This window comes from Jaculus jaculus, chromosome 4, assembly GCF_020740685.1.
Source record: "Jaculus jaculus isolate mJacJac1 chromosome 4, mJacJac1.mat.Y.cur, whole genome shotgun sequence".
Taxonomy (NCBI): Eukaryota; Metazoa; Chordata; class Mammalia; order Rodentia; family Dipodidae; genus Jaculus; species Jaculus jaculus.
Window position 1 is genome coordinate 42,480,447 of NC_059105.1, and position 14,530 is coordinate 42,494,976.

General features: G+C 44.9%; 2 protein-coding genes across 2 annotated transcripts in view; one reads left to right on the plus strand and one right to left on the minus strand.

Annotated features, from left to right (window-relative positions):
* The window catches only part of Plcl1 (phospholipase C like 1 (inactive)), a 362,268-nt gene extending 359,347 nt beyond the window's left edge, over positions 1-2,921 (minus strand). The window contains exon 1 of the mRNA XM_045147879.1: positions 2,679-2,921. Coding sequence (XP_045003814.1) covers positions 2,679-2,921 — 243 coding nt within the window. The remainder of the gene's footprint in view (positions 1-2,678) is intronic.
* Positions 2,920-8,674, plus strand: LOC123460224 (rRNA 2'-O-methyltransferase fibrillarin-like). The gene is made up of 4 exons (XM_045148367.1): positions 2,920-3,002; positions 3,094-3,199; positions 4,109-4,172; positions 7,727-8,674. Exons 1-4 carry the CDS (start codon positions 2,920-2,922, stop codon positions 7,936-7,938), a joined length of 465 nt encoding a protein of 154 aa, XP_045004302.1. The 3' UTR covers positions 7,939-8,674.
* The last annotated feature ends 5,856 nt before the right edge of the window (positions 8,675-14,530 follow it).

The window sequence follows — 14,530 nt, forward strand, 5'->3', positions numbered from 1 at the left end:
TGTGTCTCTTTATCCCTCAAATAAATAAATATGAAATAAAGAGCTACACTTTAAGTGGGAGTGCAGAACGTCTGAGAGCCTTGTCTTCATACTTCTTTATAAGATTTGGAGTTTTAAAAATTCAAATGTGTACTTTTCAATGAAATCTAATTTTTAAAAGTTTACCTACCAGGGTATGGGATATGGGGATATGCTTAACCTACAATATATGCTTGTGTGAAAATGTCAAAAGTAGTTCACTGAATTTTGTAGTATCTTTAATTTTAAAACCCATTTATTAAATATGTACTTAATTTACTTAATAACAGGGAAAATCTGATAACCTGCTGTCATCTTTGTCACAAAAAGACTCTTCAGGGCTGGAGAGAGATGGCTTAGCAGTTAAGTGCTTGCCTGTGAAGCCTAAGGACCCGGATTCGAGGCTCAATTCCCCAGGACCCACATTAGCCAGATGCATAAGGGGGCGCACCTGTCTGGAGTTCGTTTGCAGCAGCTAGAGGCCCTGGTGCGCCCTTTCTCTCCCTCTCTCTCTCTCTCTCTCTCTCTCTCTCTCTTTCTCCCTCCCTCCCTCTTTCTCCCTTTCCTTCTTTCTCTGTCTGCTGCTCATAAATTAATTAATTAATTAATTAAATTAAACTTCAAAGCAAAGCAGACATCATTACTTAGCAAAGACCCTCCTGAGAGTATAAGCCAGCACAGGGCCAGTTGGGGAGCTCTTGGGAACTGTTGCCTGTTTGAGACAGGGTACGGCTATGTCTCCAGGCTGGCCTTAGCTTGTGGTCCTCCTTAGTGCTGGGATTTCAGACCTGACCCACATGTACCACATATACAATCAATGTCCTGTAATCCAAATTCACGTTTCCTTGTGATTTTTTTTTTAATTTTTTTTAATTTTTTATTTATTTATTTGAGAGCGACAGACAGAGAGAAAGACAGATAGAGGGAGAGAGAGAGAGAATGGGCGCGCCAGGGCTTCCAGCCTCTGCAAACGAACTCCAGACGCGTGCGCCCCCTTGTGCCTCTGGCTAACGTGGGACCTGGGGAACCGAGCCTCGAACTGGGGTCCTTAGCTTCACAGGCAAGCGCTTAACTACTAAGCCATCTCTCCAGCCCTCCTTGTGATTTTTTTAATATTTTATTTTTATTTATTTGAGAGACACAGGCAGAGACAGAAGGAGAGAGGGAGAAAGAATGAAAGAAAGGGTGTGCCAGGGTCTACAGCCACTGCAAACGAACTCCAGAGGCATGCGCCACTTTGTGCATATGGCTTAAGTGGGTCCTCGGGAATCAAACCATGGTCCTTTGACTGCACCGCTAAGTCATCTCTCCAGCCCACCATGGTAATATTTTTAAGGTTCAAGACAATATGATATCTGACTTGTAGTTCTTAAAGTGGTCATTTCTCCTTTATCCAAATATAATTATCCATCTCACATAATGAAAAGCCACAAAGCACTCACTCTTCTTTTAAAATAGAAATTGTGCCAGACATGGTGGTGCACCCCTTTAATTCCAGCACCAGGAAGGAAGAGATAGGAGAGGCCACCCTGAGACTACTTAGTGAATCCCAGGTCAGCATGGGCTCGAGTGAGACCCTACCTCAGACAGAGGGAAGGAAGGAAGGAAGGAAAGAAGGAAGGGAGAGAGAGAGAGGGAGGCAGGGAGGGAGGGAAGGGAATTGCCTTGTTGGCTTTAAATCACCATTTGTCTATGTTGGGGGGGGAACCTAGGTGGTACTTGGAGCTAGGTGGTTATAACATGGGCACAAACGTTGGCGCTGGTAGCTTGACAGACCGACATGCATTGCATAGTGATTACAGAGTTTAAACATTCATTCTGAACGCCTTAGTGTGCCAGTAAATCAATAAATTGAACAGTGAGAAGTTCCAAGTCTGTTCTTCACTATCATGGGTGTATCGAGTGTATATCAGCTCATGTGTGTTCACTGTGACTGCTCCATTGAAATCAGCTTGACTCTCACGTGTACATAGATCTATGCTGAAAGGCCCTTTTCGCAGAACTTGCTCCAAAGAAAGTTACCCCCAAAGTCATGCACCCAAAAGATGAAGTGTCAAACAGAGGGAACAAGAGGTAAAGGAGAAAGGCTGGTGTGTGGCAGCAGCTGGGGATGGAGCTTGGCGATGGAGCTTGGGGATGACTGCCTCCCAGCTGAGCTTTCTGCAGCAGGAACTCTGAGCTCGGCTGTCCTTGCGGACCGCGCTGCAGGGTCCGCTGGAAAGTGCCCGCCTATGTGCAAAGTTCACACATCTCAGGATTTCTGACCGTTTGTGTCTGGAAGGGATTCCCCCCCCCCCTCCCCACTGATGGGAAAGCTGTGTCTTCCCTGGAGTATTGCAGAAAGCCTAACCCTTCGCTGGAGAGCGGAGCACAGCCTTCCGCGGGTCTGCAACGACCCCGAGTCCTCCCTGCCTGCCTCCTTTCGCTAACGGTTCCGCGAGTCTAGCAGAGAAGGAGGGAAAGCGTTCGTCAAATGGACCGCGGAGACGCCGAGCGGAACTTTTCCCGGGCTGTCACGGGGGAAGTGACTTCTGGCTTCTCCCGCGGCCGAAAGGCTCTGAGTGCGGGGAGCGCGGGCGAGGAAGGAAGGAAGGGGGCGGGAGAAGACAATGCGGAGCCCCGGGACCCGGCGCGTCCTGCCGGGGCGGCGGCCTCCCTACCTTGATGATGCTGCTGCGCCGGGGGGTCGCTCGCGCCGCTTCCAGGAGGCCGGCCTCGCTGTCCGCCGGGGCCGCCACGGCGCTGGCCAGGGCCAGCCCGCTCCGCCGGTCCCTCGCGCGACCCCCGGGGGCGACCGCGACCGCGTCGCCTTCCGCAGCGTCGGGGCCGGCTCGAGGGTCGTCTTCGCCCGCGGCCGCGTCGGGCGGCGCGGGACCGTCGCTGGCGGCCGCGCCCTCGGCCATGGCCCGGAGCGTCTCGGGTCGGGTGACGGGTCCGGGGTCCCGGGTCCGGGTCCGGGGCGGTGGATCGGGCGGCGGGGTGGGGCGGGGCGGGGCGGGGCGGGGCGCGAACGCGAGCAGCGGGAGGCGGCCGCGCCACTTTGTTTCACCGCCCCGCGGCGGCAACTTTGCGGAGCGGCGGCATCGCTCGCTCGCTCGCGCCGGCGGAGACGGGCCGAGGCTCGGGTCCGGGCGGTCAGCGGTCCGGCCGGGCGGGAGGAGCCGGCGACGAGGAGCGGGAGGTTTGTGAACGGAGACGCGGGCGCCCGCGCCCAGCCAGACAAAAGGCACCGGGCGCCGGGCCAGGCGGCCTCCGGGCGGGCGGCGGGAGGGCGCACCGGGACGGAGCCGGCGACTGCGCGCGGGCGCACCGGCCACCTGCCCGCGGAGCGCGGCGGCCCGGGACGAGCAGCGGCGCGAGCCCCTCTGCGCGCAGACCGGGAGGGAGACTTGTTTTGACAGCCCGCGGGGACGGGCAGGCGTCCGGGCCTCTCCCGAGCCTCGCCTCGCCGGGAGCGCTCGGCCCGACCAATCCCCGGCGCGGAGGGGTGTGGCCCGGCTGCGAATGGAATGCGCTCGGAGCCCCGCGCGGCGCGGCCGGCCCGCGTGCTCGCGCCGGTGTGCGCGCCGGTGTGCGCACCCGCGGGCGCTCGGCGCCCACTTGAGGAGCTCCGGCGTGCGAAGCCCCCCCCCCCCCAAGATGGAACAAAACGCGGGCGAGGAGGGGAGGAGCGCACGCCGTCTGCAAAACAAAGCAAGCTGGTCGAAGGGGGGCATTCAGTCTTAATGCCAAAGTGTTGGGGCGACCGCGAAGCTTGGCAAGGTCAGGGGTTAATTGCAGACTCTAATGACAATCCTTACAAGTCCCATCCATGGGCGGTGAAGTGGGACTTAGTGGCACCCTAGAATTAGAATTCTACTTTACTTCAGGCTCTATGGATGGATTTGGAATAAAGATGACAAGGAAGGGGGTCAGATTAAAACTGGCCAACTAAATCCACCTGGGGGGGACTCCTAACATGTTGTGAGTCGGGTGAATACTGTAGAAAGGGGTCTTGTCTCTACCCTAAAAGCATTCCTATTTGGCAAGGTTGCACCTCCTCTCTCCACATAATTCTACACAAACACATTTTGCTCGTTTCCATCAACAGGGCAACCAAGAGGAGAGATCTTTGGAGATCTTTGACTCAAAATGCTCCGATGCAGATAACGTCTGTAAGTTCCCTGATGGATAGAATTGACCCTTTAAACGATTTGGAACACTGGGGTTTATAATGTTAAATTTAATTGTTAGCAATTTAATAAGATTTTGCCTCTTCCTTAAACTAGCTAAAAGCACAAGAAATTCTTCAGCCTTTTAGACCCAGAATTGTGTTAGAATTTCAAAATTTTACCAAACACTGGAGATTTAGTGATGGTCTAGGTCAGCCTTTATTTCGCAGATGAGATGAAGGCGCAGGGAGCCTTGTCTACAAGTCAGTTCAGGCGCTGGAATTAGAACGTATCTCTTCACTTTTGCATCTATCTCCTGTGGGGCTACAACAGCCAGATTTGGATGAGGCCTGGGCAGGACTCCTACTTGACATTTACCATCTGCTAGGGAAGACTGACAGGGCTTGACTTCACCTTTTCTTTAAATGTAAATGCAGCCCAGAAACGAATGTAGTGTAGACGGGCAGCAACCTCTGGTTTTAGAACCAACACCACCCTCTAGTGAGATTTTGAGAATTACATCCAAAAGAGCATATGCCCCGGTTGACATGCACAGGGCCAGAAGGGAAGCAGAGCTGGTGTTTAGCCCGTCTATTTTAGCAACAACTAGAGAAAGGAAGTAAAAGGATGCACAGATTTTGAAAATGTCATACTAACCCTCTACTTCCTTCAGGTCAAGGAATTCCCACCTATTACTCAGAAATACTCTTACTTAACTATCCTCACAAATATAATCTATGGTGTTCTTTAATATTCAGCTATTACTACATTTGACTTTTGTCTTTTACAGTTGTCAGTATTTCATTGTTCTTTATTGCTCGAATAAAATTTGCATGTGTGAGTTATCCTTTGAGAACTGTAAAGCTGTAATTATATTACTCACTATTTTATTCTATGACACTAATACTATTTGCCAATATTTCCTGGCCTGTAGGTTTATATATCATTATGGTCTGCTTTTTAAAGGATTAAAATTAGCATCACCAAACACTTGAGGTCATGAATTTCAAAAAACAAGTCAAAAAGTACAGCATACAGTTTGCAAAGTGTTTTGCTTCACCTCAGTGATGTCTGGTTGCACCTTGCCTCTTCCCTGCCTGAGCACTTGTCCTCTTCCCCTTTCTGTAAAGACAAGCACACATGCTGCTGAAGACAGAGATGAGCATCTATGCCTAAAGCTTGTCAACACACCCTACCTTGAGAAAATAACTAAAGAATTGTGTCTGGTACCATAAATTTAGAAGGCTTCTCATGTCTGCAGTTTAAATTTAGGGCTGGAGAGATGGCTTAGCAATTAAGGCGCTTGCCCGAAAGGCCAAAGGACCCAGGTTCGATTCCCCAGGACCCATGAAAGCCAGATATACAACATGGCACATATGTTTGCAGTTCGTTTGCAAGGCTGGAGGCCTGGTATGCCCATTCTATGTTCCCCTCCCTCTCCCCCCCTCTCTCTCACACACACACACATAAATAAATATATATATATAATATTTTTAATTAAGTTTCTAGAACCTCCTGCATACCTACTCACTTACTTAGGGAAAACTCTGCTCTTCAGCATGACTTTGAAGACTGAGAGAAGGAGTCAATTCCACTAAGCCAGCAGTTATGACGACACTCCCTCTACATGGAGCCCCTTTTCCCAAATTATCTTCACTCACAATTCATGCCTCCTCCTCTCTTCTTTGAATCATACTAGCAATCACTGAATTGGCAGACTGGAAGATCAGATAATGCCGGGGGGGGGGGTGGCAGACAGATAGAAGAATAAATAGGCAACTCACATGTCACCACCTCAAAAAATCTCTGACCACAAATCTCAAGTTGTGCCTGTGAGTCCCCCTACATAGCCCACACCACTCATACCATTCTGCTCTTTTTTCTTGCACAATTTTATCATGACTGTGAATAAACTGTCCTGCCCATGGAAATTTTTACTTACATAGTCTGTCAAACTGACTCCCTAACTCTGTCTCGCTGAAATAATGGGTGCAATTTCCATATGAAGAAAAACCTTGTCAGTTTTATTTACTAGAATGTCTCTATCTCCCAGAACTATGCCTAGCACAGAGTAGGCACTCCATAAATATTGGTGGAAAGGAGACTGTCACTGGGTTCCAACTAGAAAACAATCACTTTGGTAAAGAGGACTGATTATGCCACTTCCCACACAGTAGGATTTCTCATCCTCAAGGGTCCTAGAATCTCATTCTAGAGTAAAATCAAAGATAAGAGCAAGCAATGACAAAACTGGCAGAGAGACACTTATAAATTGGAGTAACTGGAAATCTGAGATTTGATTTTAAGAGAATTGATTAAAAAAAAAACTAGCAACGTCTAGCAAACTTGAAAATATGTAGTCTAAAATCAGAAATCGAATAGGTCAACCAGATCCTTCCAGTCTAGGGAATCACTTCAGAACTCTAGACCTAAGAAAAATCCAGTAGAACACAAAGACTTTCCGTATCCTGCCAAGAAATCACAGCCATGTTAATAACTGCTTTCTCTCAGACAGTTCTCTATGAAGAATTCTGAGCTCCACTTTATAGGTAAGGAAACGGGGTCAAAAGTTTCAAGTAGCTTGCTTAAAGCTACAGCCAGCTAAGGAAGTGTTGAACTCACATTTAAGCCCAAAGCCTTCCAAGTCTGAGCTCTTGCTGTACATGGAGTTCTCATAAGACGCTAGACGGAGGAGACTGACAAACCACCCCACAGATCTGGGACCCGTTCATGTTAGCCAGGAGGACCTACCCTAGAAGCACTGGCCTCACCTCTGCCGTTACTTGGATCTGAACTGTCTCTCAAAATCTTGGTCCCCAGCTTCACAAACAGGGACGTGGTGGAACCCTAGAGTTGGGGCCTATGTGGAAGGTTTCTGGGCATTGGAAGCATGCCCGACAAGGGAGTTGTGTAACTGGTCTCCTCTTTTCTGAGCCCATCCTTCATGAGGTGAGCAGCCTGCTGCTCCACTAGGCACTGCACACCTTCATCCCAGGCATCAGGGTCAACCAGTAACGGACTGGAATCTCACACTGTGAACCAAAGTCACCTTTTCTCGCCATAAGTTATTTCAGTTATTCACTGCAGTATAAGAAAACTAACACAACCTGTATGTTATCAACACAAATTATTTCAAAGTACAAGTAAACTCTATTATATAATGTATCCTACAAAAATGAAACATCCTGGGGCTGGAGAGATGGCTTAGCAGTTAAGCACTTGCCTGTGAAGCCTAAGGACCCGGGTTTGAGGCTTGATTCCCCAGGACCCACATAAGCCAGATGCACAAGGGGGTGCATGCATCTGGAGTTCATTTGCAGTGGCTGGAGTCCCTGGTGTGTCCATTCTCTCTCTCTCTCTATCTGCCTCCTTCTCTGTCTGTCGCTCTCAAATAAATAAGCAAAAATAAACAAAAAAAAATTTTTTTAATGAAACATCCTGGTTTATAATATATCTAGTTGCCTGGCTTAATAAATCTTCAAAGTACTGAAAGTATTGATTTAATATTTAACCGTAGCCCATGTTCTTCAATGTCTGATAACTGCTGCTTCTTTCAGATGTTGAAAAACTTCCAATACCTGCAGAAGAGCAGAATACTCAGACCTCTTTCATTGGCATAACAGGAATGCCCCATTGGAGCCTAAGCCTAAGGCACACTACCAGCAGCCCTAGGCAAATCATCTGGGAACAGTCTGGATGTGAAGGGAAAATGTCTTTTAAAAATAGGCAGCCAGTGTTGATTTATTTGCTACGTATTAACTTACACTGACATGGAACCTGGAATTGGAGCTCATGCCATGGTTATGTTCCCACGGAAGCCAAAGTCACACAGGCACTGTGAGAAACACTGCTGAACTGTCTATCAGCAAGGCCCTGTGAGGACTCCTGTGTTTGGTGATGGCTGGAATCTCCTCCACGTACAGTTACAACAGAAAGTTCTTCAAATGAAACAATCTGATGCCTGACACTTTCAGTACAGGACTGAAAACAGAGTGGTTTCCTCTCATCCTATCAATCCCAAATCTCACTCATCTGCATAATGGTGGAAGAAGTTTCCTCCAGTTTCTGCCAAGACACAGAGTCTATTAGTGCTATTTAGCACAACCAACCCCACTGGAAGAAAATGTAGTCATTTCTTTCTCTAATACACTCTTTTCATGTGGCCATGATGTATTACAATTACACATACTTTAGAAATTGTATCAACATGCCTTTATTTCATTCCACCTCAGTCTTTTGGAAGAAAGAAGCATAAAGTGGTAATGCAAGGCTTAAAATACAAAGCAAGGGTAAAGTATGGTTTTTTTAATGTATGTTATATGTTTTTTGTTATGTTTCAGGTATATAGCTCTTTAATTAACCACAATAAAGTTTACTTTACAAAATGAAGAACTATTAAAAAAAAAATATGGTGGCACAAGCCTTTAATCCCAGCACTCAGGAGGCAGAGTTGAAAGGATACCTGTGAGTTCAAGGCCAGCCTAAGACTACATAGTAAATATTTAAAAAAAAAAAAAAAAAAACTTTCTTTAATTTGAAAAAAAATCCTGTTACGTCATTTGTCTGGTGAAACTGGATGGCCAAAGTTTGCTCTGTCATTAACCTAAGATAATCCTGGAGTTCCCACTCACACTGCGTCAGATATGTCACCATGGATACAACCGCCTCTACCCTTAGCCCACAGTAGAGCAACTACAGCTGTCGAACCACACATGGAACTTTTGCCATTCTCTGTTCTAGCTATATAAAATTGTACTGGTGAACAGTTTAATAATGTCACAATTTTTTTTAATTTTTAAAAGTGTGTTATAGGAAACATCTGATAGATTAACCAGGAGGCAAAGAACTTGAGTATAATCAAACCTGTGAGGTAGGGTAATAAGAGACAAGCATTGTGCAATATGACATTTTGTATAATGTGGTTGTAGAGCTCTTCTTCAAATTTCACACAAACTAAAATGGGATTTTAAAACTAAAGTGATAGCTAAAGGTAGAATTTACTTGGGAAAGTCTTTGATGAGCACGTGGTTACTCTCAGAGGAAGGGATACAAAATAGTGCCATTAGACAGTCATTTCTAAAGAAAGCAGTGTGTTTTCTGACTTTGATGTTTGCTACATTTCTCATCAACAAACTGCTGGGAATTCTAAGCTTCAGAAAATAAATGTGGCTCAAATAGAATTTTATACTTTCACTTATCTCCATTTCTCTTGTCTTCAAAATACTATTTTAAATGGCTTATTTTCTGAAAATGTAAAGATAGACAAATTGTGATCTGGGATTGAACCTCAGAAGTGCCTCTTGTCCCTACACACATGTACACTGTACATTTCTATTGCTCTTAAATCTTCTCAGTCGACTATCATTAACAATATTCATTAGTGATCATGGGAAACACTTCTTAAATTCTGTTACACAACAGATATTCATTCTGCAAAAGGAGATGTTCACTGATCATCCCTAAGAAAAGTTATACATCCTCTTCCCACAGACAGCAGACTCAGACATGTGACCTTGCTTTCACCAATAAAAGATGTGTAGAAGTTATAAGCAAAACTTCTTTGTCATTTATTTATTCATTTTTTTACTTTTTTTTTTTTTTTTTTCAAGGTAGGATCTCACTCTAGCTCAGGCTGACCTGAAACTCACTCTGTAAATCCAGGCTGGCCTCCAACTCAGTGATCTTCCTACCTCAGCCTCCTGAATGCTGGGATTAAAGGTGTGGGCCACCATGCCCAGAGTTCTTTTTTTTTAAATATTTTATTTATGTGTGTGTGAGAGAGAGAGACAGAAGCAGAGAGAGGGAGAAAGAATGGGTGCGCCAGGGCCTCCTGCCACTGCAAATGAACTCCAGACACTTGACACCACTTAGTGCATCTGGTTTACATGGGTACTGACAAATGAAACCTGGGTCGTCAGGCTTTGCAAGCAATCACCTTGAACCATTTAGCCATTTCTAAGCAAAACTTCTAAGCAGAAACTTTAAGAAGAAAAAACAACCATCATCATATTTTCTCCATAAGATTAATAGCTCACCAGATAGGGGATTGTGTCCATTACCCTTTCACTGGTGAGACAAAATTCCTTACAAAAATCAATTTAATGGAGGAAGCCTTTATTTTAGCTTACTTATGGTTCCAGGTAACAGTCCATCATGGAGGGGAAGGCATGGCGGCAGGAACTTGAAGTAACTAGTCACATTCAGCCCACAGTAAAGAAACAGAGCAAGGAATGCTGGTGTTCGGCCAGTACACCTTGTTTATAGTCCAGGACCCCAGCCCATGGAACGGTGCTGCCCACAGTTAAGGTGGGTCTTCCCTTCCTAAATGAAACCTAATCAAGATAACCCCTAACAGACACTTAGAAAGGCTAACAATCTACATGATCCCTCACTGGAGATGCTAGGTCCTGTCAAGTTGACAGTCAGTATAAACCATCACTAGACCAAATCCTAAGTAAAAGTGGTAGTGAGGGCAAATTATTATACAATGAATATGAACAAAAAAGGAAAGTTTAAGTCCCTTGGATTTGGGATCATTTGTAACTGGTATCATCTAGCCTGTCCTTAGTGATATGGTCACCTAAGTTTTCTGAAAACTCTGCTGTTAGTTCACCTGACTAGCTGCTTGCTTCATACATTGCTATTACCTACTAAACTAGTAAAAACTAAATTTTTATATATCCAATAAATTTCTGAATGTCTTCATTTCTGTGGTCTTTTATTATTATTAAGCCTCTATAGCAACTTTCTTAGTAGTTTTAGAATCTATTAAATAAAAGCCATCAAGGCACATTTTTGCTACATTTTCTTATCTTCTTGTCTGTCTTACACATTTTTATGTCTATTCGCATCAATCCTCTATTCCTCACAAGGTAACTCAAGTTACCATCCACACATGTATATATACAAACATTAAGTTTGTGTTGTCATATTTTGACATTAAAAATATGGGTGCTTTTCCTTGTGTGTTTGAGTGCATGCATGTGTGACATGGGTGTGTGTGTGTGTATGTGTGTATGTGTGTATACACCTGCCAGGGGCGAGTCTTTGACCTGTGGAGGCCAGAATGGAATGGAAGTTCAGGTGAAACACTCCATCACTCATCATTCTTCTGCCTGGTCTGTCTTTTTTTTTTTGCCAGAGAATCACTAATTTCAGAGATTACAGGGCTCTGAATATTCCCAGGTCCTAGGCACCTGCCAGGCTGTTTTATGTGGGATATAGAGACTTGAACTCAATCTCAAGCCCCTGAGGCCTTCATGCTTACACAGGAAGTACACTTAACCACTGAGCCATGGGGGCAGGCAGTAATTTTATACATACTTTTTTTTTCCTTTTCCTTTTCTTTTTTTTTATATTTTTTGTTTAATGTGATTTATTTATTTGAGAGAGACAGATAGAGAAAGAGGCAGATAGAGAGAATGGGTGTGCCAGGGCCTCCAGCCAGTGCAAACAAACTCCAGACTCATACACCCCCTTGTGCATCTGGCTCAAGTGGGTTCTGGGGAATCGAGCCTCGAACCAGAGCCCTTAGGCTTCACAGGCAAGTGCTTAACCTCTAAGCCATCTCTCCAGCCCCCATTTTCCTTTTCTTATTAAAGAGAGTTAGTAAAAATCCCACCACCTTATTTGTAAAAGTTTCCTTCTTTCTTTTCTTTCAAAGATTTTTAAAAATTCTTTTTGTAGTTTTTTTATTAAAAGGTTATACCTCTAAACGTCATGTACAAAAACAATGCAATTGTCTTATTTCCTGAAAACAACTAAATCAGGAATATCATATCCATTTCCAGCTATCATTAAAATGTAATTTCCTTTGCTCTCTTTTACTGGGATTATTTGTTTTAAACCAAACCATTAAAAAGATGCCTATAAACAACAACAAAAAAAAAAAAGGTTATGCCCTTAGATCTCCCTATTCCCCACCCCAATTCTGCTGAGGGTCTTCTTTGGTGGGGCTGCTGGTATTCTTTGTGGGGACAAAGAGGTTTCACTCAGCCTGGGGAAGCGAAGGGGGCACAGAGCCACAAGCTATTCCCACCCACCCTGAGACTTTCTCTTTCCACCCTCTCTGCCTTGGTAGACGACAGAGGGATCTGGGTCAGTGTTGCTTTCTCTGTAGCCTCTGTATCTCTGATGAAGTCTGAGTGACCACAGTGTCTGTCGCTGTTACCCTGAAACTGGTTTTCAGGCTAGCTGTGAGTTCAGTATTCATGTTACCACTTCCTCTGTAATGACTTCTGGGGCTCAGGAAGATGAGGTGAAGGGGACCCATCTCATGGTAGACAGTCGCCTCTCTCTTTCTGATGTATTTATGTATCTTTGTTCTTCCCAGTATTCTCCACCTGTTAGAACAGACTCTCCAACCAAAAATGACACGAGTTTGAATTGAAGGGGATAAGCCTAGTTATTAGAGAGATTTATCGATGTTTATATCCACTCTTCTTAAAGAGCAGATGAAGGTTCTCTCCGGAGCCTATTGGTTTCCTGTCCTAGGGAATCTGGGTTGGTCCCCAGAACCAGATGTAAGTTCTCTACTGAGCAGCTCTCATGCCCAATCCATGAGCAGTTGGTTACCCACATTGGCTGTGTGCCACTATTGCATTAAGTGTGTACTTCTTGCTCAGATGGTTGCTTTTATAACTTTCATGATCTCCCGCTTATTCAATCTGTTGGTAGCCATTATTCTCCAGTCCCACTCATAGTACTTTCCAGAACTATGAGGGCTAGCCTGGAGGAAACTGGATTCCTTCTCAGTTCAAGTATGGTCACTTGATATCCTGTGGCCAGAGGCTATGGTGTCTTCAGCAACTGGGACTTACCTTTTAGCTCTTGCAGTTTAACCAGGTGTTTTAGCAATGGTCTGTATTATTTGGGGGACCTTGTGTCTCCCTGATCAACAGCTTACTGTGGAGGGGAACCCAATTCTGGCCCTAGAATTACCAGCCAGAGCCCATGGTTTTAGAGTTATGCTTTCTCCCCCTTTTATGGGCTTTTCTGTTTGGGTCCTCCCTCCCCCTTATTGAGAGTAATGACTTATAGCAAGGTATCCCAGAAGGCTTCTATGAAATTGATTCATGTTGTCATTAGTTTTATGTATTCCCCACCCCTGCCCATCCCCCTTACTCTACTCTTGAGTCCTTTCCATCACCCTTCCTTTTCCTGACCACCGACTTGTTGTCAAGTAGCCCTTCCTCTTCTCCCTCCCTATTTCCCCTTTTTCCTATCTTCATTCTAGTACCAAGTCCATAGTGCTGACATCTAGTATGGCTGGCTTACAGTTAACTGATGCTGGTCCAGGTTAGAAACTGCATGTGAGAGAGGACAGAAGACATTTGTCTGTCAAAGTCTGTGTGACCTCACTTGGCATGATTTCTTTCAAATCCTTCCATTTTTCTGCCATTTTGGTTATTTCAATTTTCCTGATCACTGAGCAGAATTCCATTGTGTATATGTACCACATCTTCACTACCATTCATCTGTTGATGGGCATCTGGAATGATTCCAGTTCCTGGCTATTGTGAATACAGCAGCAATAAAAATGGTTGAGCACATGTCCTGTGGCATAGAGTCTTTAGAGCATATGCCCAAAAGAGGTATAGCTAGATCTAATGGTAGTTCTATTTTCAGCTTTTTGAGGCTGATTTCCATAGTGTCTGTACAAGTTTGCATGCCCACCAGCAGTAGATGAGGGTTCCTCTTTCCCCAGATCCCTGCCAGCATGTGTTGTCATGTGAATTTTTGATGGTTACCATTCTGACTGGAGTGAGATGGAATCTCAGTCATTCTAATTTGCATTTCTCTGAGGAGTAGAAATGTTGAACATCTCTTTAGATGCTTAATGTTCATTTGTAATTCTTCATTGATGAACTCTTGATTCAATTCTCTGCCTCATGTTTTAAGTGGAATGCTTGATTTCTTTTGCTGTTTTAAGTTTTTGAATCCCTTATAGATTCTACTTTATTAAACCTTTGTCAGAGGTATAGCTAGTAAAGATTTTCCCCCATTCAGCAGGTTGTCTGTTGACTCTGTTGATGGTTTGCTTATCTGTACAATAGATATTTGTAGGCAAAGTGCCCTAACTGCTGAGCCACCTCTCCAGCCCTAGCTTTTTATTTTCATGAGGTCCCAGTTGTTTGCCTAATTTGCTGGGCCACTGGAATCATGTTCAGAAAATCTTTCTGTATACCTGTTTTCCCTACTTACTCTTCTAGTCAATTTAAAGTTTTGTGTCTCATACTGAGGTCCTTGATGGATCTGTAGTTGATTATTGTACAAGATGAGAAGAGGGGGGCCAAATTCCATCTTCTACATGTGGCTATCCAGTTTCTCCAGCACCATTTGCTGAAGATGCTGTCTTTGCT

Excerpts from the sequence above, each read along its gene's own strand:
- LOC123460224 (XM_045148367.1), top strand. The coding sequence starts at position 2,920 with ATGGCCCGGAGCGTCTCGGGTCGGGTGACGGGTCCGGGGTCCCGGGTC. Across the intron at positions 3,003-3,093 it reads GGATCGGGCGGCGGGGTGGG|CGGCGGCATCGCTCGCTCGC; the intron begins GCGGGGCGGGGC and ends AACTTTGCGGAG. Across the intron at positions 4,173-7,726 it reads CTCCGATGCAGATAACGTCT|ATGTTGAAAAACTTCCAATA; the intron begins GTAAGTTCCCTG and ends TGCTTCTTTCAG.